The 22,676-nt window shown below is 46.1% G+C and overlaps 3 protein-coding genes across 7 annotated transcripts; all 3 read right to left on the reverse strand.

The window, feature by feature from the left end:
* Window positions 1–503: 503 nt before the first annotated feature.
* emc4 (ER membrane protein complex subunit 4) lies at window positions 504–3,152 on the reverse strand. Its single transcript, XM_019871157.1, has 6 exons — window positions 3,052–3,152; window positions 2,337–2,470; window positions 1,412–1,526; window positions 1,156–1,309; window positions 898–1,058; window positions 504–722 (listed from the first exon to the last, which is right to left on the reverse strand). Exons 2-6 carry the CDS (start codon window positions 2,438–2,440, stop codon window positions 687–689), a joined length of 570 nt encoding a protein of 189 aa, XP_019726716.1. The 5' UTR covers window positions 2,441–2,470; window positions 3,052–3,152; the 3' UTR covers window positions 504–686.
* A 62-nt stretch (window positions 3,153–3,214) lies between these two features.
* On the reverse strand, window positions 3,215–9,069 carry cyld3 (cylindromatosis (turban tumor syndrome) 3). Of its 3 annotated transcripts, none has more exons than XM_019871153.1 (17): window positions 8,988–9,069; window positions 8,572–8,758; window positions 8,344–8,458; window positions 8,118–8,275; window positions 7,589–8,053; window positions 7,408–7,513; window positions 6,634–7,079; window positions 6,317–6,482; window positions 6,097–6,238; window positions 5,892–6,017; window positions 5,613–5,704; window positions 5,467–5,530; window positions 5,113–5,299; window positions 4,828–4,936; window positions 4,002–4,120; window positions 3,717–3,924; window positions 3,215–3,641 (listed from the first exon to the last, which is right to left on the reverse strand). In XM_019871153.1, the coding sequence occupies exons 2-17, from the start codon at window positions 8,740–8,742 to the stop codon at window positions 3,457–3,459; spliced, it is 2,859 nt and encodes a 952-aa protein (XP_019726712.1). In that variant the 5' UTR covers window positions 8,743–8,758; window positions 8,988–9,069; the 3' UTR covers window positions 3,215–3,456. The 3 variants fall into 3 exon arrangements, with proteins under 3 accessions (XP_019726712.1, XP_019726711.1, XP_019726710.1); XM_019871152.1 differs by having other exon boundaries at window positions 6,634–7,127; XM_019871151.1 differs by having other exon boundaries at window positions 6,634–7,199.
* A 279-nt stretch (window positions 9,070–9,348) lies between these two features.
* Window positions 9,349–22,306, reverse strand: LOC109516520 (adenylate cyclase type 4). Of its 3 annotated transcripts, none has more exons than XM_019871147.1 (28): window positions 22,016–22,306; window positions 21,355–21,522; window positions 20,691–20,809; window positions 19,327–20,073; window positions 18,838–19,035; window positions 18,601–18,762; window positions 17,835–17,984; window positions 17,618–17,763; window positions 17,366–17,477; window positions 17,147–17,274; window positions 15,957–16,115; window positions 15,714–15,873; window positions 15,476–15,643; window positions 15,361–15,392; window positions 15,094–15,147; window positions 14,900–14,963; window positions 14,646–14,743; window positions 14,005–14,089; window positions 13,781–13,918; window positions 13,331–13,408; window positions 13,081–13,133; window positions 12,772–12,856; window positions 12,028–12,186; window positions 11,661–11,807; window positions 11,467–11,568; window positions 10,799–10,913; window positions 10,525–10,649; window positions 9,349–10,456 (listed from the first exon to the last, which is right to left on the reverse strand). In XM_019871147.1, exons 4-28 carry the CDS (start codon window positions 20,014–20,016, stop codon window positions 10,322–10,324), a joined length of 3,543 nt encoding a protein of 1,180 aa, XP_019726706.1. In that variant the 5' UTR covers window positions 20,017–20,073; window positions 20,691–20,809; window positions 21,355–21,522; window positions 22,016–22,306; the 3' UTR covers window positions 9,349–10,321. The 3 variants fall into 3 exon arrangements, with proteins under 3 accessions (XP_019726706.1, XP_019726705.1, XP_019726704.1); XM_019871146.1 differs by having other exon boundaries at window positions 12,955–13,133; window positions 21,360–21,522; window positions 22,016–22,305; XM_019871145.1 differs by having other exon boundaries at window positions 12,955–13,133; window positions 22,016–22,305.
* Window positions 22,307–22,676: the final 370 nt, after the last annotated feature.

Genomic DNA, 22,676 nt, shown 5'->3' on the forward strand with positions numbered 1-22,676 from the left:
CATTTTACATCTTTTAAGACTTTATTAGTCAATTGGATGTTGTTTAAGTCATTTGCCTTGTTTCCGGTACCTCTGTTCAGTTACATCATGGAACAATTTCCTTTACATTTTATTTTATTTAAGACTGTTTGTGCACATTAGATATTTTTTATAAGTGTAAAGCATTTTTTGTAGTTCTTGCTGTTTATTTTTTAAACCAAAACACATCTCTGCTTTCACTCTTCTCAATTCATGTGACTGTAAACAAGGACAAGTCTTTTGAAATCAAGGATTTATTTCAAGAGGGCAAATCAGTATAAATTAAAGAGTTTAGTGACACATTGCTGGCTGATGGAGTAAGAGGAAGCAGATGAAGAGAAATAACTCCTGTCAGAACATAGGCATACTAAAAAAAAAAAAAAAATTCTTGGTGTCAGGTGAGGCAAGACATTCCATGAAACATGCAGAGGAAACACACATGCACACACACACACACACACACACACACACACACACACAAACACGCACACACAGACTGATAAACAACATCTCTGTCCAAAAAGAAACAAGGCAAAAACAAAGTAAGACATTCCCAAAAATGCTGGCCGCTGACAGCGCATCGAAGGCTCCCTCCGGCGCCGGGGTCGCAATGGCTGCCGCAACAGATGCCGGACATAGTTGCCTGACGAGTGTGTGCGGCACCCGCTTCATAACACCATCCCTCCGCCCATCATTTCCATCCTCTGTGAGAACACACGTTTTCGTCAATGTCATTACTCATCCAATCTAGATGATGAAATGCAGACACGTGAGTGGCTTTTTTGTTGCATTTTGTAGCATTCCAGCTCAGCGGACCATTCAAATAAAGGTATCCCCATATGACCCTTTGAAATGTAATAAGTGCGTCTGTTAAGCTACCTGAGGAGGCTCAATGAAAGCAAGCCAATCGGACGAGTGTGTGGGTAGCAGCCCCATCGATTGACACTTGTAGACGGCCAACGCCGAGCCCAGCAGGTTACCCACCAGGTAGACCAGTCCCTGAAGCCACTGTTGACTGGAGCTCTCCAACAGCTTAAAAGCTGCTCAAGACACAAGAGGAAGACAAGGAGAGAATGAGGGGCTAAATTGCGCCCCCTTGAGGAGAGGCCGCCATGTTCCGTGAGGAGACACACTCACTGGCTGACATAGACATCAGAGCCTGAATGGGCCTCCAAGCCATCATGCACACCATCATGATGGGGAAGATGGAGATGGTGTTCCCCGACATGTACATGATGAACAGGTTCATGGGGATCTGTTTGAGAGGGCCTAGGGCGACATCCCAGCATCGCTGGCAAGAGAAGAGGAAGAGCAGTCAACAATCCACCAACAGGAGAAAAAACAAAACAAAAAAAAAACAAAAAAAACATACAGCCTCTTCATACAAACTCACCTTCTCCACCAGATTCTTGTCCGTTTCCTGGATGCTGGTGTCGGGAACAGGCTTCTCTGAATAGCCAATGGGATAAACGACATCTCCCTGGCCGGCCTGGCGGTCACTACGACACCTGGAGCAAAGCAGCACCGCTGTCGTCTCAACTAAGTCAAACTAAATAGTGTTTATCACAAAGTTATAAAAACAATTCTACATTCATGTCAATAACATATTTCATCCTTTAACAAGGGGCTTGACAACAGATGAAAAGTGTCTGTAAAGGGGTGCCACAAGTGTATGCTTCAGAACCACTATTTTTCCTGAACGAGTTCAGGACTGGTGTCAGGAACAGTTTTCGGTAATTTATCAGTGTATAGATTTCAATTTTTTCAGTTGATCTAGTGCTGTGAAACCTACAATTTGATTTCTGTGTAATCCAAAGCACTCTTGCTAAACTTAAAACTGGTTACATTCAAGCAAGCTGAAACTCCGCAAATCAAATAAGAACAACAACTCTTAACGAAACTGCTTTGAAAAGTGTTTTCCTATTAGAATTGTTTGGGTATCTGGATTGATGACAACTTGTCTCTTAAAACACACAGAACAACTTTTTTTGTAGCTTTTTTGTACAAAATTAAACAATTTCTTTCTCTATATTGAATACCTCACCTGAACTAAATATTGACAGTGCAAGCTACATTTTTATGGATTTTGGACTATCAAGATACCATTTATATGCATGCTCGCTCCACTACATTAAAACGACACAGTTTATGCTGGGAATAGATTACTAGCCATAGGTTCATGACCCGTCACTGTCACTTGTGTCAGAATATTATCTGGACCTTCTTGGCCCTGAGAGAAGAGCAACACTGTTTACAACACTGTTTACTCACAAATACTTACTTCAAATACATTATAATTACATCTCGTTTACATTTACCTAGTGTTGCCTAAACTCAGTTCCAGAGCCCACTTCATCCTCCTGGAACCGGCTCCTCCTCGAGTGGACAAAATTCCCCCTCCTTGTCCCCCTGGAGATGCCATGGCAGCTGGATAGACCGCGATATAGGCCTCCTGCAGATAAAAAGAGACACTCAAACATAAATGATCATTTACATTTTGAATGAATAAAAATACAAAGTATTTGAAGTTCCATGTTTTGTCAACTATACTTCCACGGCTTTTACTGACGTTTTCGAGTTTCGTCGTGGTATTCGCACGTTATGCAGATACAGGACAGAATTCAAGTCGGAATTTTCTTATCCTGTTTTCTCACTGGTTCTGCCTAATTCAAAGGCCGTATTTTGAGTTAGTTCACTACTTTTAACGACTTTTGCCACCCCGGAACTTGGCGTGACGTCATGGTAAAAGGTCACCTGCATTATTTCATTTAGTGGCGACATTTAAACATTACTCGACAGAGCAGATGATTTTTTTTATCGTTTTGCAACACTCGCCAGATCCGTTGAATTATTTTTTTCATCATCTTGCTTGTGTCAAGAGTGACGCTGTAGCCTCAATTAGCAACTGATGCTAGCACGCCACCTTGAAAAAGCCAAAACGAGCATGTCCCCGCGAAAGAAGCTGCGGTAAATTACAACAATCCGACTTTGTGAACAAACGAGCCTTTCAATTCCATTGAATTCTCTGTTTACCTTTTAAAATGTCCAATGCGAGGCTAGCGATTATTTCAGGACGATGACAGGAGACCACTCTTCTTCGCTGCTTCCGTCGTCGAATTGACAAGTTTATTACGCAAGGACTCACGGTGCCCCCTTGTGGCTTCTCAGAAATACTGCATTGTCCACATCAAAGGAGTTAAATTAATTTAGCTTTTATTACACATTTGATCCTTTGTTATTGCCGCCAGTTAATAAGTCAACCCATGAACAATTCAAGTTTGGACATCATGGCTATCTTAGTGCAAACATTTAAGACAGTGAAACATGGCGTCACACATCATAAAATGGCAGTGCAATTGTCATTGTAACACGTTAACGGGTTGTTGTCATCAGTCTCGTGAAAGACTTGAGCATTGGTTGTTGGAGGAGGTGTACTTGTCACTTGTACAGGCTGAGTTCGGGGCTGTGGTACAAACACATGTAAGAGTCACACAGGAGCCGGCGAGCACGCTCCGGGAGGGTGGCGGGATCCACCCTGCTCAGCTCCTCCTCCGACAGGCTGAGGTAGCACCCCACCTCGGGACACGGCCTCACCAAGGGGACGTTGAAGCCATTCTCACCTCCTGGACAAAAATCTGTTCGGTTAATTCGACTGATGGGGCTTTTTGACGGGAATAAACGCCGCGTCTGTCTCTCACCTTGGCGGTCGGCCATGCTGTCAAAGAAGAGCCAATCGGAGGGCAGAGGCCCGTGTTTGACGAAGCTGACGTAGTGGCTGGTCTCGATGCACGTCACGGCAAACAGAAGCATCTGCCGGCGAGTGCTGTCGAGGGGGGCACTCCACGTCCCCTCGGGGACGATCATCTCCAGCGGGCAGTGAGATGTCCGCCTCCTGTGACTATGAACCTGATGGGAAAGACGAGCTTTGATTCCTGAGATGCCTTACAGTCAAGCGGCCTGGCTTCGGGGCTGAGCCCACGTACCTGAGTGTTGCAGGTGTTGCAGTACTGTTTGAGGTGTCCCGGTGTGATGTCTCGGTCTTCGTAACATTCTGCGCACTCCCACTGGGCTAAAGCCTGACAGATGCTGCACTGCCTCAAAGCTAAACAAATGCGCGTGCGCGGAGACAACATCCACATTACATGCTAACAAAAGGGAGCATGATGCCATAAAAATATAACAATGGGATCAAACATTAGGCCTGCAAAATTAATATAATTTTTAAAGAAATAGTTTCCATGCGAATGAATGGGAACAAACCAGGAATTGCCAAAATTGAATGTTGACTCTCAACAGGAAACTTTATTTTAGTTGGGGAAATCTACAGTATGTTCAAATATGGTCAATTTAATAGTTTTGACAAATTGCTGTGTGGGAGCCGCGAGGCAAATGCCACCTCAAGATTGAACGTCTGGATATTTTTGAGACAATAACAAATGAAAATCGTTTTCATTATATACATTTGAGTGCGCCTGTTTATTTAAAAACGGATCGGCGTCATGCTTCAGTGCATAAGTAATTGGTCAACCATGAAAGTAAATGCATTCAGATTCATTTCCACCGAGTAAAGCCATTTTTGAGCGTGATTTGAGGGCGGAGTGTTATGTCGTTAAACAACAGTATATGAACGCAATATTGATCACATTTGAACTGGAATACTGTGGTGTATGACTTTTTTTTTACATTTCCGGAATAGTTTCAAATATGGAACGTTTCAAAAATTCCCCAGTTGAACTTCCCATGGAAATTGACTGGAAACTTTGGTATCCTTTTCAACCCTACTGAACATTGGCATCAATTGTCAGTTACTGTCATCCAGCAGGTCTGTGATATCCAGGCTGAGGGTGGGCAAGATGATGTCAAACATCTTGAAGTCCTTCCCAAAGCGGGGCATGAGCAGAAGGAGGCAGGACGGAGCCTGGGGCGGGGTGGGGGGGGTGGGCGCTGTCAGAAAAAAACAAAAAAAAAAAAAACGCGGCTGTAATGAATTGTTGAGGAAGGCTGAGGGGGCGGGGGGGGGGGGGGGGGGGGGGGGGGTCAAATACAATAGAAGGATTTTACCAGACACAACGGCCATGCCGTACCTCCGCTTACCTCGGCTAACTTGAGTCCGGCGTGGAGGAAGGAGGACTCCAGCAAGGTTTGGACGCTGGCCACCCTCATGGGGCTGAACAGCGGCGAGGGCAGCAAAACGGAAGCGTCAGCGGGGGAGGGCGAACGAGGAACGTGAGGCGGGAAGAGCTGGTATAAGTGACACTCCTGCGGCTTTTGAGACAACGATCTAGAAGGGCAGAAAGACACATACGTCATTCATCCCATGAACACATTAAAATTGTCACAGCAGCAATAAATAAGATGTTGCTTGGTGGTATATGGTAAGACTATAATAATAATAAATGGGGAAAGAAAAATCAGTCGGAAGAGAGAAGCGTGGAGGTGTGGCGCCACCTGATCCTGAGGAGCGGCTCGACGCGGAGGAGCAGGAAGAGCTTGTTGAGGAACTCCTCCGGGTCTGCGCAGACATGAAAGGCAGAGCGGTGTGGCGGCATTCCTCGTGCACAAACAGGAAGTGCACGGCGCTCTTGCTCATTTACCTTTCTCCTGGCTGGTGAAGCCTGCGTCTTGGTTGGCCGCCTCCAATAGTCGCCTCAAGGCCATGGTCTTGCTAGCGCACACGTAGCCGTACCTGCAAAACCGACAGGCCTTATGGAAAATGTCAGCGTTCATACTGTTTAACAATTTACCTCATGGAACATCTTGACTGAATTGAAACTATGACGGGAGCGAAAAAGGCTCAGTCAAGCACTTTCGTCGCTTTTCTCAAGCACCCTTCCTCGGTCAGAGGTCGGACCGGGTTTGAGTGACAGGCAGACCTGCGCAGGGGGTTGACGATCTCGCAGCGCAGCAGGTCTTGAGCTTGACCTGAGCTCGGGTCCGCTTCCGTGTCGTCCGAGGGCCAGAACAGCAGCCAGTCTGCCGAGCTGCAACAGGAGAAGAGGCTGCGGACGGCGAGATGGAGTGAGATCAAGTGCCATAATAGAGGCTTCTGTGAAGGCGGGATCTTAGTCAGCAAGGCACCTGAACAGCGTGGCGTCCAGGTAGCAGGAGTTGAGGTGGCCCTGGATGCCTTTCTTCCAGCCCTGGTACAGTTCCTTGGCCTCGTCCCCGTCGGCGGGGAGAGTGTCATCCTCCACGCGCTCGCTGTGCCACTCAGCGAAAGCTGTCCGCCAGAGCCAAAACTCAACTCAACTGCTGCACCCCCCCACGCGGCAAAAAGTGCACAACGCAACTTGTTCACCTATGGAGTTGCAGCGCTCCACTTGATTGACACGAGCTTCGGGGGCGGGGAATCTGGAATCTCGCCGACAGTTAGCGATCTTGACGAAGAGCCCCTTGTTAGGTGGGCAGTGGAAGTGGCGCTCGCCAAGGTACGTGCCGTCGGATGCTGTCGACACCTCCTGCTCCTGCGTGGGCAAATGTAAGCGGCACTTAACTGCGCAATCATGTCAATACATTTTTCCCTTACGTACACTGTTGTCAACTTGCATAAATAAAAGTTTTCTCAATCTGAAACAAGCACCCGGCTGCAGGAGGAAGAGGACGGGGTCAATTTACCAGCTCGATGCCTGCCACTGGCTCGTGAACTCCCTCGATGTGTCCAATCCAGCGGATCACACCGTAAAGCGGTGGGTTGTTGACTTCCACCATGGAGCCCACCTCCAGGTTTTCTACGTCGTCCACGAACACACCCTGGTCCGTATCCGGCGAGCCAGGTGGCGAGGGTGGGGCTTGAGTGCCGTTGGTGTGCTGCGCCACTGCCAGGTCGGCGGGTTTGGGTGGCGGCTGCGGCGGCGGGGGCGGGGGCAGAGGCAGGTGATCGTAGAACGGCTTCGGCGGCGGTGGAGGAGGAACGGGTTTGGGGGGTTTTATGGTGGGTGGCAACAGAGCCACTTTGGAGGCAGAGGTGGGCGTCAACGCAGGGGCCGGTTTGGTGGCAGGTGGCGAGGTCTTTAAGATGGATCTGAGTACCTGGGGGGCAGGGATGGCGTGATGCTTGGACTCAGGGATGGCGTGATGCTTGGACTCAGGGATGGCGTGATGCTTGGACTCAGGGATGGCGTGATGCTTGGACTCAGGGATGGCGTGATGCTTGGACTCAGGGATGGCGTGATGCTTGGACTCTGCAGGTGATAACAAGTGTAAGGCATCATTTGCAAACAATTCATGAACAAACAAACACTGCTTAGAGGGCGATGTCTTCTCTCAAAATGAGACTTGATTCAATGAGAACAAATCACTCATGGTTATAGTGCACTGGTGTGACACTCAAGGGGCCAGATCTGGAATCACTTCATTTCATTGAAAAGCATCCAAATAGAATTCCTCTACCTGGGGACACCTTAGAGACGGGCAGCAGTTTTCCATAGAGGGCAGAAGGAATTTGGCAGAGCTTCTCTCCTCTGTAATGGCCGTCCCAGTTGCCCGTAGGAGTGTCCTGAAACATGAAATGGTCAATGATTCACATTCTGCCCACCGTTAAAGCATCCCTGGAATGAAGGAAGTGACTAACCAGCAAGACGCCCACGTAAATCGATGATGAGGGCTGACGGGGCAGCGGACCACAGAAGCGCACCTCTCCGCTTACGGGTGAGCCCTCCAAGGAGATGGTAACCCGCTGACCCATACTGTACGGCAGGGGCCACGCAGTGCCGCGAACCGGATGTTGAGTTCCGGTAGTTGCCTCCTCAGCCGATCCACTGGACGACTGAGACTGAGTAGGAACGGTGGTCAGAGGCACATGGACGTGATGTGCGGCACCGCCGCCGGGCAGGTTCACGTGTGCGGGGCGATTGTTGCTGTGATGGTTGTGGACGGTACTGCGGCGGACAGGGCGCTTCCTTTCTTGGTCGTCTGCTTCGTTGCCGCTGGACCAGTGTCTGACCTTGATGTGGCTGACCGGAAGGAAGACGGCACAGCCGTCAGGGCACGTGAAGAGACCACCGCCGGTGCCCTTGCCTTTGCCCGCCGCGGAGCCCTGCGGCCGAGGAGTGCCGATTGAACCACCTGATCAATAGAAGAATAAGCAGAAGTGACTTTACCTTGAGTTGCACCCCAAAATACTGAGGTCTGCTCCCTGGCGTCAGCGGCCCGACGTATTTGAGTTCGGCCTCAGCAAGCTCGTCCACTTGCTCCATTCGGACCCACAAGGGCGTACCAGCGGGTAATTTGGCCAACTCGTGCAGCTTCTCACGAGTGCCTGAAAAAAAAAAAAACAGCACAACAAAGGCTCCTGTTGAATCGTTCTATTGTCCGTTCATTACTTACGTAGTAATTCGAGGCGAGCCTCTTGGGCCACAGGCTCCAATAGGCCAACACAGTCCGTTGGGACTTCAACCAGAACCCTTTTGTCCAATTGTACAATGATGTCAAGTTCCAGCATCTGAGGAGAAACCAAGATGGGGACACACCTATTTGACACAATCACACCCTAAGTACTACTGAGGAAGAAAGTCGTTATGCGTGAAGGTATTTGAAAATGGTGTTCATTGTTACCTTGACATATAGAAAGTCGACTGTGCTCCTACTCGATTGTCTGTCCGAGCACATGGACCCCCGCGGCAGCACGATGGTACCTTCCGAATGGCCCTGGACATGCTGTTCGGCCGACAGCAAGAATATTTTCGGGGGTCGTAATTTCCTTCTGTGGTCATGGGCTCCTGACATATTTGGTTACTCTCACCTGGTCGACAGAAAAAGAAAAGCTTTAGCTTTTTTAAAAATTATTAACAGTGAGAACCAAACACAGTAACGTCGCGCAAAAAGGTTCAGGTTAACATTGTGCCAATTAACTTTCAGATTTCGTTGAAGCTTGCTTGGGACAAGTAATATATAACCAACACATTATTAATTTGAACAGAGTCGGACTATGTTTTCATTTTTGGATAAAAAGCCTTTTCGGCAAAACTTACCAACTCAAATGTCAATCAGTCAGAAGTCAGGAACTCTCACAACAAACCAAACGGTAAAGCCGGAAGCACAAAGACTGACAGCAGTGCCAACCAATTAAAAGACGGAAAAGTTCCACAACCAATCAGGTAAAACGTGGGCGTTTCTATGACGGCTTTCTTTGTAACACTTCCTTAAAATACAAGCACATTGTGTAAAATATTGGCAAGCAACTGGCATTCACACTCACCGATATTTATTTCATTGAAATAAACATAAGTAATAGTTTATTTCACCTTGAAATGAAGCGGCATTTTAAATGAGTTCCTATTCATTTATGAAATCGATGCTATGGAACAAACTCCTCCAAGGTATATTTGCATGTCAGATGCATTTTTTTTCATTTCAATTTTATTAGTATATAAATAGTATTTCCACATTCTGTACAACATCCAGCTCTAAAAATAAACACAAAAATATACATAATTTAACGGTATTTAAAAATATATATTACAACTTTTTGCATTGCAATATTAGTTTTTTAGCGACTTCAACATTTCTTCGGAGGGCTGCCTACAGTAATGTATGAAAAACGTTCCTGAAAAACAATAGTTAAATAAAAGTGCAAGTATTTTAACAGATAATAACATTGGTATAAGTTGGTCACTTTGTACAAAATCACTTGAGCACAATTTACTGCAATTAAAAGTACATAGAAATTGGGAGCATTAAAAAAAATAAGTAAGTGGTTGGAATTTTGATTGCTTTCAACTATTATAATTGAATTCATGTAGATGACTTCAATGGTCTGCAGTTGGACCCTCGTTAGTAAAGTTAGCATGGCCATCACGCAACATGAGTGATAAGTGTGAATCACCAAATAAAATGCTCAAATTGTGAATAATATTAGAGTCTTAACTTAAAAATTCCATGAAAGTACATTTGTTAAATACAGTTTAGTTGTATTTAACTTTTAAGTACAATACATTTGGCACTCTGTGAGTCAAATGTTTGTTGAGCCTGTACTATTGTTGTAAGTAGTTTGATAACCACTGACGTGGACCATTCCATTGTCAACAAAAAATGTCCATCTAATTCAGTAAACTATCATGGATCTCATTTGGAAAAAGAAAAGTATCCATATGTAAATACAGACACACGGGCATGATCATTCAACTAATCAGGATCATATTTAGTGTCTCATCCCAAGACTGAGGCAACCCATGGTGCATCGTGACAGAAGTCGGGCGGGCAGCAGGGCTAGACAGCGACATCATCGCAACAGCCAGCGCAATGCGGCGGCGGGCTTCTTGCAAAAGTCTCTCTTTCAAACCGCACTGACTACAAACTGCGGCCGTCAGACGTGCGGAGATGAGTGCTCTGTATTGACAAAGTACGTGGTCAGCTCCCCTTTCCCCTTGACGTTGATGACTCCTCGGAGTGTGATACCGTAGCCCACGCTCTGGACCGCCTGGGCCGTCTCCTCTGTCACCTGGACGCAGAGAAAGAAGTGGGCGTGGTCAAGCGGGGAAGGAGGGAAGTTAGTGACGATGGACTGACCTGGATCCTGTCCAACACTCCCGTGCTGTCCATCCTGCTGGCCACGTTGACCGAGTTCCCCCAGATGTCGTACTGCGGTTTATGAGCACCGATGACTCCAGCAATGACGGGGCCCTGGTTTATTCCTGCAAATGAACACTGAATGGTCAATTCTTTCATTGAAGAACCAAAACATGAATGGTAACTATTACTCACGCCCTCTGAGCCAACCCACTGAAGAAATTGACATGCCAAGGTCAATTGCAAGCACCACACGGTGAGAAAACGGGCTCACCTATCCGCAGTTTAAAGCTGTTGAAGGAGTGCGTGTTGATGAGCTCCAGATTGCTCATTAAAGCGATGGCAAACTCCACCATGGAGCGCACGTGACTGTAGGACATGTCACATTTCTGCAGAGGGACCAAGAAATCTTGTTTCAAGCGAATCATTTCAATGTGAGCGTAGAGTGAGCCCCCGCAGAATTGCTGATTTTTTGAGCAACTTTTTTTTTTCAACTGTATAACTACGGGTCAGACGGAATTCAGACTTGTGCGCCTTCAGTGTAGTACCATGTTGGGTCACAACATGCCAGGCAGCACTGAGTACTACTGGATGGAGATGCAGTGTAATTCAGAAAAGAGAAGAAACTCCAGGACTGTACTGTTTAAACATATATGTTGAATTCTCCTGTGTTTGTTAAAGTTGCATGTTTGAAGCTTTATACATCTATGCTAATTTCTAGTAGCCAAATTACGATGTTACAGGCATTACAGTATATTTTAGCATCAAGCTAGCCTTCGTAGAGTACATAATTTAGTCGAACATTTTTGTGTTTTAATATATAATTATAAATTCTCTTTTGTTTTATGTGTCGGTTAAATGATTTTTTTTTCCTATCCCTGTAAGAGGGATTCACTGTAAAATCTTAGTCGGAAATGGAGTCAGAGTTTGTGATGAATATACCTTTCTCTCATCCCATGACTGCGTCAGCCCCGCGGCTGCCATGTACGTACTGCCGATGGTCTTGATCTTCTCCACTGAAGAGAACTTTGGCTTGGATAAAAGCTGAGCAAGAGAGTGAAAACGCGAGACGGTGAGGCAAGAAGTCTGGCCCTTCTGCTTAGGTAAAACCTTCAGATGCTACTAATCCCTCACACCTCGTCAAAGTCGGCAATGATCTCGTTGAGGAAACGTAAACACTCCAGACCATCTCTAGTGGCGCTGCTCTCGCTGTAAAACTCCTTAAACTGAGGCACGGAGGCGAACATGATGCACACGCACTCGTACGACTGGCTGTATAGGTCCTGAAACCAAAGAGAGGCCATCAAATTTCAGCAGCATGTCACTCTGATTGAAATATAGCGCCAGTTCAGAACAGAAATGATCACAACGCCATTTTTCGAATCACGATAGAGAGGTTGAGCCACCGGGGGGAGGTAGGAGAGAACAATGGGCATAACAACAGCTGTTACAATTCTCAAGAAGGCTACAACGTTACACCCTTCCCCCAAAACAAAACATCACCTGATTGCGGACAGTTTTGCCCATGAAGAAGGAAGCCACGTGAAGGGGCAGAACGTTCTGGAGCAGAAGCTTATTGACATTCTCCACAGTCTCCATCTCCTCTTGTTCCAACTTGAAACAGTGTTCCAACAGGAAGTCTACGCGGCAGCCCAGCTCATCCTGACAAGGTTGATTGATTGATTAAACGTTTTACTTTGAACACATGGTGTGAGAAAAAAAAAAAAAAAACCCTGGATCTTTTACTAATGCGGTGGTTCAATTTTAATCTGTCACGAATTCCAATATGTACTGCACACCCCTGTTCAATCTCATTTAAATGGGAATCAGCACACAACTGCCACCACTTGAAAAGCCACTGGTGAACCCCAAATAAAGTTCAGCTGTTCTAGTAGGCTGATATGTTTGCTGTCATACAGTACACCCTAACAATGATAAAGATAATAATAATGGAGATTTTGACCAAATACTGCGTGCAACATATTTTTCAGATATTCTTAAATGCTAGTTGTAGACATTTTTGTTGAGCCATAAATCATGCTTCCCTTCCCTATTCCCAGACAGATTTCGAAAGTTTTCTGGTAACTTGTTGCTTTTGACCTTAGACTATGTGTGAATTATGTTAGATTTGATTGAATTAGAGTGAATTGGTGTGTTCCAGAAATCCTAATTTATGAACGGTCCTGATTGCGTTCCATGTAGGGCGGAACACAAGTCTTCGTGTATTGCATAAACGTATGCACGTACCTGTCTGGCCAGGATGATGCAGACAATATAAAAGATGACCAGCCAAACGCCAGACATGATCTGAGGGTCCTTCAGCACACCGGGCCTGGGAAGAGTGCACAGATTGAAAAGAGTCAGAGCCCGTCTTCCGGGGCAAACGCACCTGCGGACCCCTTCGGCATCAAACAAAAGCCACTCGCTCACTTGGTGGTGGTGTTGTACAGCAGGTCGATGAGGCAGGACGAGCGGTTGGCGTATACGTGGAGGAAGAGGGCCAAGTAAACCACCACGGCCAGCGTGAGGAGCAGCGCCTTTATCGACAAACATATCCTGACGAAGACGATGACTCCCAGCATGGCCACCAGGCAGCAGTACAGGTAGTACTGGAAGGATAAATGCAAAGACATTTGAGTGCATATTCTATATCTCTTCTAATGCCCCTAATTGTCAGTGTACTCTCAATAGTCAAAACTAGTGAGGATAAAAAGTGTGGAGGATTCTGTGCAATCGAATAAATTCTCAAATGGCTTGCCGTATATGTACATCAAAAGGAAGCTACATATGATCATTGCGAACTCACAGGCACAGTGTAGAGTTTGAGATCCTCCAGCGCCCTCCTGTCGCTGATATCGGTGCAGTTGTTTCCTGGGATGAAGACCTGAGGAGGTACAATGAAGGAAGGAAGGAATAGCTAAATGTGCGAACGCTGCGTCCATCTCTTATACACAAGGCAGTTGAAGTGACGAGAGAAAGGGACTGACTGTTTTTAAACAAGACCTCAAATAATAGAAGCGGTCAGAATATGATTAACACAACATGTATTTTGTCATGATAATGTGCATTTTCATTCATTTCTATTGCACGCTGTGTTTCTTTTTAACAACACACAAATGGGCTAGAACGAATTCATTCGATATCCCTTCATTTTAAAGTGAATCATTGCTCTGGTTCTCAAACAGAGTCTCGGAATGAATCAAGTTCACGAAAAGCGATTCCGCTGCATATTTTAAAAGAAGGGTAAAAGGCTCACAAAGTTGAGGATGGCCATCAGCAGTGTGATGAGTAAACTCAGGCACACGATAAACAGCCGCAGCGCCGCCCTGGTGGACATCCTACGACACAGTCCTGACATCCAATGAATGCGGGGCCGTGTCTTGGAATGACATTTCTTCAGACAAAAAAAAAAAAAAATTAAAAAATATATATCTTCAATACCCGTTGACTTATTTTATTGGTGAGTTTGGCTAAGCATACCTGCAAGTAGCCACAGAACGCGATGGACAAAAGAAGTACCAGCACAGGAAAGGTGGCGCTGTAGGAAACGGCCAATTGAAAGTTCCTGTTAAGGATACAAACACATTTGTTAAATGAATGTATTAAGTACGAATGGATTTGGAATATTAATGTTTCCCATCAACTAAAAAGTATAAATTTGAGAAAATGTTCCTACTTCCTGAGGTTTATTATCTAACAAGTGAATCATCTCAACACTTTTACGGTAATTGAGGAGAACATTAATCAGGATAAAGAATATTTGTCGCATTCTTAGTGAGTTGATCTAAGCTCAAATGCGCAGCCACGAACCTTGTGCATTATGTTGCATGCTAAAATACTAGCTACAGTTGCACAAAGGGTTGTAGACTTTTTTTTTTAATTTAATGCCTTATGTGTTTGATACAAAAAAAGTTTAATTTTAAATTTATACTTCTTTGAAATTGTCCCACCGAAGATGTTTCTAGAATCTAGATAATGTGATAAGAAGATAAGAAATAAAAACTGTTGATTATGTAAAAAAGGAAACTCATTGGTTATTCCCTATTAAATATAAATGTAAAAATAGTTCATGCGAATGCACGATTATCCGATAGAATAATAACAATTTGGGTGCCACTCACTTCTCAGAAACGAGCATTTGGACAGCAAAAAGGGTGACAAAGACCAAAGCGAGGCAGCTCATGGACTGGTGTAAGCCCTTCACCTCTGACAGGCGAAACTGTAACACACACACACACACACACACACACACACACACACACACACACACACACACACGCGCGCGCACACACACACGCACGCACACACACAAACAAGATGTAACACAAAAGCACCACAGTGGCTGGCTCACTTCCTGCTGGGCAAGTGACATCACCTGCTTCTCCAAGCGTATGTCATTAAACAGCAGCGTGAAACAGTTAAGTCTTTTGGCCCTCCACCTGGGGAAACACACACACACACACACACACACACACACACACACACACACACACACACACACACACACACAGACGCGCACGCAGATCAGACAGAAAGTCAACGAAAGATGAGAAAAATAATCAAACTTACCCTGCAATGTCCATCGTGTCCAGCGAACCCCTCACACGGTTATCTACAAACAAACTGAGACAAAAAGCACAAATTCCATCTATGGTATTCATATGTAGTTAGGGCTACTTCAAAATTGGCCTGTCAAAGTTATAGTGCATTTTAGGTTCATTCTAAAACATTTTGGCCACTTTTAGTGAGTAGTGCATTTGACTGCATTGACATTTTTAGGCTGTGTAATTTTGCCGGTGTAATCAGCTTGAACATTAAAACCTCAATGGAGCATACCAGGATGGGTTGTTCTGAAAAGGTGGTCTTTCCTGAAACAGACATTTTCCAGTCAGGACACGTGAGTCTATGCGCGTTTGCAAAGTGTAGCGCATGTAGAGCGTGGTCAACGTACAGCAAATGACTGCTGTTGGTTCGCTGCGACCTCGTTGATCTTCTTGGGGAGCTTGGCGTGATGGTTGCTGAGGTCGGCGAAGGGTCGGATGTTCCGCCACGACTGAAGGTACTGAGACATGCGCATGGACGCCCGCTGCGTGTTCTCAACGGTGGTGAGAAGGTTGGCCTGGAAATGAATGAGCCACGCCGTCACACGCTTGCGTCTCCCCGCCGCAGTATGCCGCAAGAACTCCCACCGTTGTCGATCTTTGGAAAAGGCTGCCGGAGTTGTTGGGGTCCAGAACCAAGAAGGTTTTCCTTCCTTGAAGAAGAGGATCCCGACTCCCGCCGTCGCCGTCCTCCACTTGGTACGCTCCGTTCAAGTGTTGCAGAGTCTCTTCCGTGATGTGAACTCGCCTTGTAGAAAGAAAAAGCACACTTTTGTTGCCTTCCAGAGCGCAAATGCCGAGACGTGATTATCTTCATTTGAATGCGCTCACCCAGGAACGCCTCCGGATTCCATGTGATTGGCGAGCGTCACGTCATGTGACCACACGTCGTACTGCCATTTTTGCAAGCCGATCACACCAGAGAGCACGTTGCCCGTGTGAACGCCGACGCGCATGCTGATCTCCACTCCTGTGGCCTCTCGCAGTTTACTGAGAGCCAAGAAAAGGAGAAGAGTCCGTTTACACGTTGTCAGCTCACTGTCAGCGTATCCCCCATGCTCCTTGCGAGAGTTCTCATTTTGCATCTGTGCCTTTGACAGTTTGTCCCTTTCGCCAAAACGTCTGAAAGCGTATCAACTACTCTACTTTCTGAACTGCCCTCTTAATCCAAACTAAGAAAAAAAAATGCAAAAGAACCAAAATTAACCAAACAACTGCTCGTGACTTGAAAAACCTCGGGCCACTCGTATAATAAGGTGGTATCGGACAGGGGTCCCCAACCTTTTTTGCCTCACGGACCGGTTTAATGTCAGACAATATTTTCAGGGACCAGCCTTTAAAGGACGGATAAATACAACAAAATAATATGATATGACCAGCATGAAAACTGGTATTTTCAAAGCATAACAATAAACACGAATCACGACACGAGGAACGTCCTATCTGGCCGCAACACTCTCTGGTCACTATTGTAATGTTTACACATGCCTTCAAAATAAGAAAAAACGCAAATACAAAGTGCATCACCGCATATTATGCAGACTGGGAATCTCCCGTTGTGATCAATCGGTATTTTAAGTTGGACTCCTGACACTGTCTATTAAATGTAGCCTTCTTTTTCTTGAAAGTCGTAGGCTCCTTCTCTGTCTCCTGGCTGGGCCTTTCCCCCTTCCCAAAGAAACTTTCCAAAGACCTTTGTTTTTTACTCATTTTGCTAGTTCCTGGGTTTCATTTTAGAGGTAACCTATCATGTGACTGAGAAGCGAACCGTCACCTGCGTCAGAAGTGACATATTGTCGACGGATGTAACAGAGGATCCGGTAATTTTTCAAAATAAAACATCTTTCAGATTCCGAAATGAATAAAGCGGAAGTAATGTAAGTTATTTATTCTTTCTGTGCAGCCCGGTACCAAATGACCCACGGACCGGTACCGGTCCGCGGCCCGGGGGTTGGAGACCTCTGGTGTAGGATGTTACGAGATAGTTGTGCAGTAAAGGTCTCGCTAGCAAATGAGCTGACCTGATAGCGGTGCACATGTCCAAGCCCATCTGAACACAGTTGCTGGCGTGCGTGGGGATCGGGTCAGGCAGTCCTGACACGCAGTAGTAGCAGTCGCCCAAAATTTTGATGCGAAGGCATCCGTTCTTCTGCAGACAGCGACAGCATATGCGGTAAATGTGATGGCGTGCTGTCAAACACACACGCATGCACGCGCACACTCGGACCGGACATGTTTACCTTGGCGATGTCGTCAAACCTGCCAAAGAGCTTATTGAGCATAGCAACAAGCTCCTCTGGTGTGCAGCTACTAGCCAGTTTTGTGAAGCCCACAATATCCGCGTACAGAATGCTACACACACACACACACACACACACACACACACACACACACACACACACACACACACACACACACACACACACACACACACACACACGTTGAGCATTGCACAAACGGAAGTCGTGACAGCATTCTGTTTCCCTCCTCACCTGACGTCTTTGTGCTGCCGTATGTACAGACTGTGGAAGTTGTGTCGATTTTCTTTCTCACTCGTGGGCTTAGTAAGCCTCTTAATCACCTCCGTTTTCAGCTCTATGGCGATGTAACGCGGCAACACCGACAACAGCAGACGCTCCTGGAACGAACGGACGACAATTGTTTCCAACAGGTCGCTCAGGAGTCATTGAAAATTGGATCCGATCAAACCTGCTGGTATTTTCTGATTTCCTTCTGGGAGCGGATGGTGCTGAACTTCTCTCTCTTGCGATTGGATTTCCTGAGATCGTTTTCGGTGGTCCACAGGTGGAAGACTCCGATGCAGTTCACACACAAGAACAGGATGCCATTTGCCACCAGCTGTGCACATAAGTCCGACACGAATATCAAAGTGAAAAGCGGGTCAAGTTTAGGGGTGAAAAAATTCCAGGAATATCCAAAGTTGACGGGGATGAACAAAATTTTTGAAAACATTATTTTAAAAATACTTTGAAAGACCTTAATCATACGGATGGGATAAGAGCGTAGTTTTTAACCTGGATTTAAACGCATTATTGGTTTGTGTCTTTATTCAGTATCGGGCGCAGTATAAACGGGTGCGTATTATTCACGGGATTTTATGGCATATATGATAACTTTCCATTCCCACAATTCACATGGAAAGTTTCCAATGTGTCATACAGTAACAGTATCACTTTGGTGCTATCTGGTGACATCTTGGTTTCGATGGTGAAGTGAGTTGAGGAGTTTCATTTCCACATAACTAGTGCCTTTCTGGAACTTTGTGGCAGCAATAGGCCAGGAAAAACATTTTTGGTTTGTTTTGACTGTGTCAATTGCTCACAGACTTTCACACCTGAAGGGAGCTTAGGACAGAGCCCTGCTGGATTTACTGTATTTGAACAAGTCCCCATTTGAAATTCTCAATGACGTTTTTTTTTTCCTTTCTTGGCAACCCTCATCAAGTTGGACGCACCTGCACAGCCAAGTCTGGCGTCTCCGGACTTGTGACCGGGACATAAACACTGATGATGATGATGTGCGAAACGCTGGTCCAAATCCCAACCATGAGAGCCCAGGCCAGTGAGAGAGGGAGCACCGTGTACACGCTCAATGACAGGAAGAGGAAGAAAGCCACCTGAGGAGGCGGAAGTCAGGACAGACGGGTATGAGTATCTTTCAAGACGACTCGGCTCTCGTGACGTCTCCCCACCTGTTCCCACGTTGTGACGGGTCCTCCGGTGAAGATGAATACAATGGCGGTGACGTACAGCGTCCCCCAGACGAAGAGGGCCAGGGCGCCGGCGCAGCGTCTCACGGTGGCCAGCCACGGTAGGCACACCAGCAGGCCGGCGCTCAGACACAGAACCACGCACAACACCGACAGAGCTCCCACGTGAACGTCAAGGTTCTGTGCGCAACATGAAACCCTTGAACGTGATCGCACGCCAACGCTTCTTTTCTAACTTTGTGTCAGCAGCAGAACAGTACGATTGAAGGAAACTTCACAATCTTGCTGTTTAAATATGCAAGGTTGAGTTCGCTTTTGTTAAAGTAGCAGTTGTTTGAAGGTTGAAATTACAGTTGCACCTATGCTAATTCACATGAGCTTGTCTATGGTGTTTCGCACTATATGTTAGCATTGAGCTAGTGGATGTTCGTTTTACTATATGTATTATATCACACACAATGCGGAACTCACCCTTCCCATGGTAGGAATAAGGACGATGATGGCGATACAGAAAGCTAAGGACAGCACCAGTCCAGTCAACATGGCCGGCGTCTCCTCCCCACACTGCAGACAGCCCCTGTGCATGGACCTGTAGCAACAGTTGACGCTTTCTGCGACGCTGCGCTGGGAATGTGTGCTTCCATGTCCTTCTTCATGGTCCGCACTGCTGCTAGTACTCACAACCTCATTTGGTGTGCTAGCGTTTTCCTTTTTCTTGCTAGATTTGGTAGTTTGTTTTTTTTTTGCCCTTTTTTTGGACTGATTTCCTCCCAAAGTGTGTTCAAAGAGGTTGGCAGGAGAAAGAGAGTTGGTATTTTCAAAGGAACTTCCAGTGAGTTCACTTAGGTCGCCACTGAAAGCGGTGCTGGCGGAACCGGGGCTGGAGTGAGTGCTGCCATAGTCCGAGTCAAAGGCGAGGTCCAAGTTTTGAGAGGACGGGTCCACCTCTGGTGCGTCGCTCCCAGACGTCGACAAAAAATCCACCAGCAGAGGCTCGGGTAGGTGGGCAGACGCTTGACTTTGTGAGAGTCCTGATTGGCTAGCCAGTAGTCCTTCGTCATCAGCAGTGTCTGCGATGTGGTCAAGCTCGAGTGCGACGATTCCAGTTTGGGTCACGCCATCAACCCGCAATGCTCCTGCCGCTTCTTGGTCAGGCTCCATCTTCGTCTGGACCCTTTAGCGCTTGTCTTCCGTTGAGGAAGCCTGACAGATGTGCTCCTGTGGAAACACAGCCCAATGATTTTTTTTTTTCAGATCATCATCTCACACTACAAAGAGGGGTGTCCAAAATTCTTCTTCGAGGGGCCACGAACAGAAAAATCAAAGGCTGCAAGGGCCACCCTGACATTCTTCACCTTGAATTTAGCACTGTGAAACGGAATCCATTAGTGTGGGGTAAAGATGCACAAAACAACTGAAGAGAGTTTTAAAAAAAAACCTGACGGATTTGAAAGGAGTTTTGAGTGGCCAGTTGTGCCCCTATCACACTATAATAGATCCTGCAGCAGAATGCCATCTTCACATACAGGGCCAAAACAAGAGCAATCTACACTAAGCTGACCTTGACACAGAACAGAAAGTGGAGCAAACAATCGCGATTCTGAGGCGCGTCTTTTTGAATGATGAATGAGTGGTGGAAAACAAGGAAGCGAGGATGAATTTCTGCTTCTCCTGCCTTGGGCTATGTCAATAGCTAATTTTAGAACAGGTTGCAGGCAGCTAAGAAAGGAGAAGCAGATGTTACCTGGGTGATGGTTTGGGCACCAGTGCTAATGTTTTTTTTGTCCATCTAATTGCGTGTGTGTGTGTAATGTGCGTGTGCATGCGAAACAGACCAGTGTTGAATCCAGAGTGTTCCTTTTTAGTGCTGTTGATCCCCCTCAGTCAGCGCTCGACCATCGATGGCCACCCTGACATTCTTCACCTTGAATCGATGGATGACGTCAAAGTCTTCCTGCCGCAAAAGAGGGTCAACAACAGTGTGACAATGACTCACTCAAACACTCAACTCTATTATTATGCCGTCCTTGGTCGCTTTTCTATTATGCTAAACTCGTTTGTCTGGCTATTTCCTCAGCCAGGCACCGTTCAGGCGTGTACCGGAATGGCATGACAGCGATGCACCTTGACAACAACTTTCCAGTTACCACCTAGTCCAACAATCAAGTGCTGTCATTTTCCTTTGCTAGATTTCTGATCAGCTGATGGCCATTACAAAATGTCAACACCAACAACAACGATATGAACTCATGTGAACTCCACATAATAGAAAAGTTATTTTGTACTGTCTGTACAGTCTGAGGTGTGTCAGAAAGAATCCAGGACGGCTGTCATAAATTTAAATACATTTTGTATGCCGGGCAACCAACAAGCAGATCTACAAAGACAGCCTGTGGCGTGTGGACAATTGTGAACATCTTGACCATGACAACACGCCTTCTTACAACGCCCCGAGCATCTGACACTTCCCGATTATGCTGAAATGACCTTCCTACTCACCTGACCTGGCTTAGTGTGATTCTCTCTTCCTCTTTTCCAAACTCAAGGTGGTCATCAAGGAGACCAGTGTAGAAGAGGTGGACGACGTCAAGATGGGCCAGGACAACTGAGCTGCGGAGGATCTCGGTACAATCCTTCCAGGAGTGCATGAAGGCATGGCAGAGAAAGCTGGAAAAATATATTCCAAAGGATTACTTTCAAGAGGAAAACTTGTAGTTTGTAGTTAAGATTTGAAATATGTCTCCTGCGACACCAGTCCTGGATGACATTTGACTGCTTCGCATTTAAAATGACGATCAAAACACCTGCTATACAAATCGATAAATGATACGACTTCAAGGAATAAACGAATATTTATATTGAATATATCCTAATTATATTTGTCAGCGGCGTCAAGCAGGTTTAGACCACAAATGGAAAATACACGTAAGTAACATCTTCAGACATGTTGTAAAGGAAAATATGACAAGGGATTACATCACCGAGTAAAAAGGTAACAAGTGCAGACCACTGCATCGCGAAACTAATGTGATGTACAACAAAGTACAGTACTTTCAACCTGATGGTGTGAGCGACGTTAACTTTACTTCCAAAGTACTTTACAAGGACAATCCTGACATTCTTGACATTGAACGTGAGCGCGGTAGTGTTAGCTTCTTACCTCGTGACACAAGTTCAATTTAGTCATGTTCCACTTCCAACAGCCTGCCTCCTGGCCAAACACCGACAAAACACATTCACATAATAATCATCTTGAGTTCGCTTTCAAAACGCCGTGAGAACAACCGAGAGGGACCCGGCATGTGTGAGCGAGAATTCCAGTGGCAAATGTATACACGGCTTCTTTCTTCCCGCAGAGCTGGGCGGGCGCGTGGGCGTGCGCGACGCCAAGCTACGGGAGTGCTTTCGGCTACGAGCCGTCGCCTGATCGATGTTCAGCGATCGGAGCGAGCTCTGCGGTGAACACTTCAAGTGGTGGCCTTCTGGGGTTTAGGAGAACGACAATCACGATGCACTTTCAGACGTTTATTGAAGGTGAAATGCATACACTCCCAAAAGGGCATAATGCATGATTCCAACACTGATCTCAGAGTAAGGTAAAAGCCAAACCGACTGACTGCCCTTGTGAGCTTGGTCACATACTGAAATAAACTCGTATGTCAAGGTGTCAAAGTCACCGCAATAATAGAACTGGTACTTCAGCATGTTCATTTTGGGGAAAAGACTTTAGGACACTGCGATTGGCCTGCAACCGGTTCAGGGTGTCCCTCGCCTACTGCCGGAAGATGGCTGGGATAGGCTCCAGCATGCCCCGTAACCCG

This window comes from Hippocampus comes, unplaced genomic scaffold, assembly GCF_001891065.2.
Source record: "Hippocampus comes isolate QL1 unplaced genomic scaffold, H_comes_QL1_v1.1 scaffold83, whole genome shotgun sequence".
NCBI classification, from domain to species: domain Eukaryota; kingdom Metazoa; phylum Chordata; class Actinopteri; order Syngnathiformes; family Syngnathidae; genus Hippocampus; species Hippocampus comes.

What these genes read in the sequence shown, in the direction of transcription:
- emc4 (XM_019871157.1), bottom strand. Translation starts at nt 2,440, where the DNA reads ATGGCATCTCCAGGGGGACAAGGAGGGGGAATTTTGTCCACTCGAGGA. An exon ending in CTGAGTTTAGGCAACACTAG is followed by an intron (nt 1,527 to 2,336) that starts GTAAATGTAAAC and finishes GCTTTGCTCCAG; the next exon opens with GTGTCGTAGTGACCGCCAGG. An exon ending in ACAAGAATCTGGTGGAGAAG is followed by an intron (nt 1,310 to 1,411) that starts GTGAGTTTGTAT and finishes TTCTCTTGCCAG; the next exon opens with CGATGCTGGGATGTCGCCCT.
- cyld3 (XM_019871151.1), bottom strand. Translation starts at nt 8,742, where the DNA reads ATGTCAGGAGCCCATGACCACAGAAGGAAATTACGACCCCCGAAAATA. An exon ending in ATCGTCAACCCCCTGCGCAG is followed by an intron (nt 5,705 to 5,891) that starts GTCTGCCTGTCA and finishes TCGGTTTTGCAG; the next exon opens with GTACGGCTACGTGTGCGCTA. An exon ending in GCAACACCTGCAACACTCAG is followed by an intron (nt 3,925 to 4,001) that starts GTACGTGGGCTC and finishes CTTTCCCATCAG; the next exon opens with GTTCATAGTCACAGGAGGCG.
- LOC109516520 (XM_019871146.1), bottom strand. Translation starts at nt 20,016, where the DNA reads ATGGAGCCTGACCAAGAAGCGGCAGGAGCATTGCGGGTTGATGGCGTG. An exon ending in TGATGGCCATCCTCAACTTT is followed by an intron (nt 13,409 to 13,780) that starts GTGAGCCTTTTA and finishes GTACCTCCTCAG; the next exon opens with GTCTTCATCCCAGGAAACAA. An exon ending in TCATTGCCGACTTTGACGAG is followed by an intron (nt 11,569 to 11,660) that starts GTGTGAGGGATT and finishes TCTCTTGCTCAG; the next exon opens with CTTTTATCCAAGCCAAAGTT.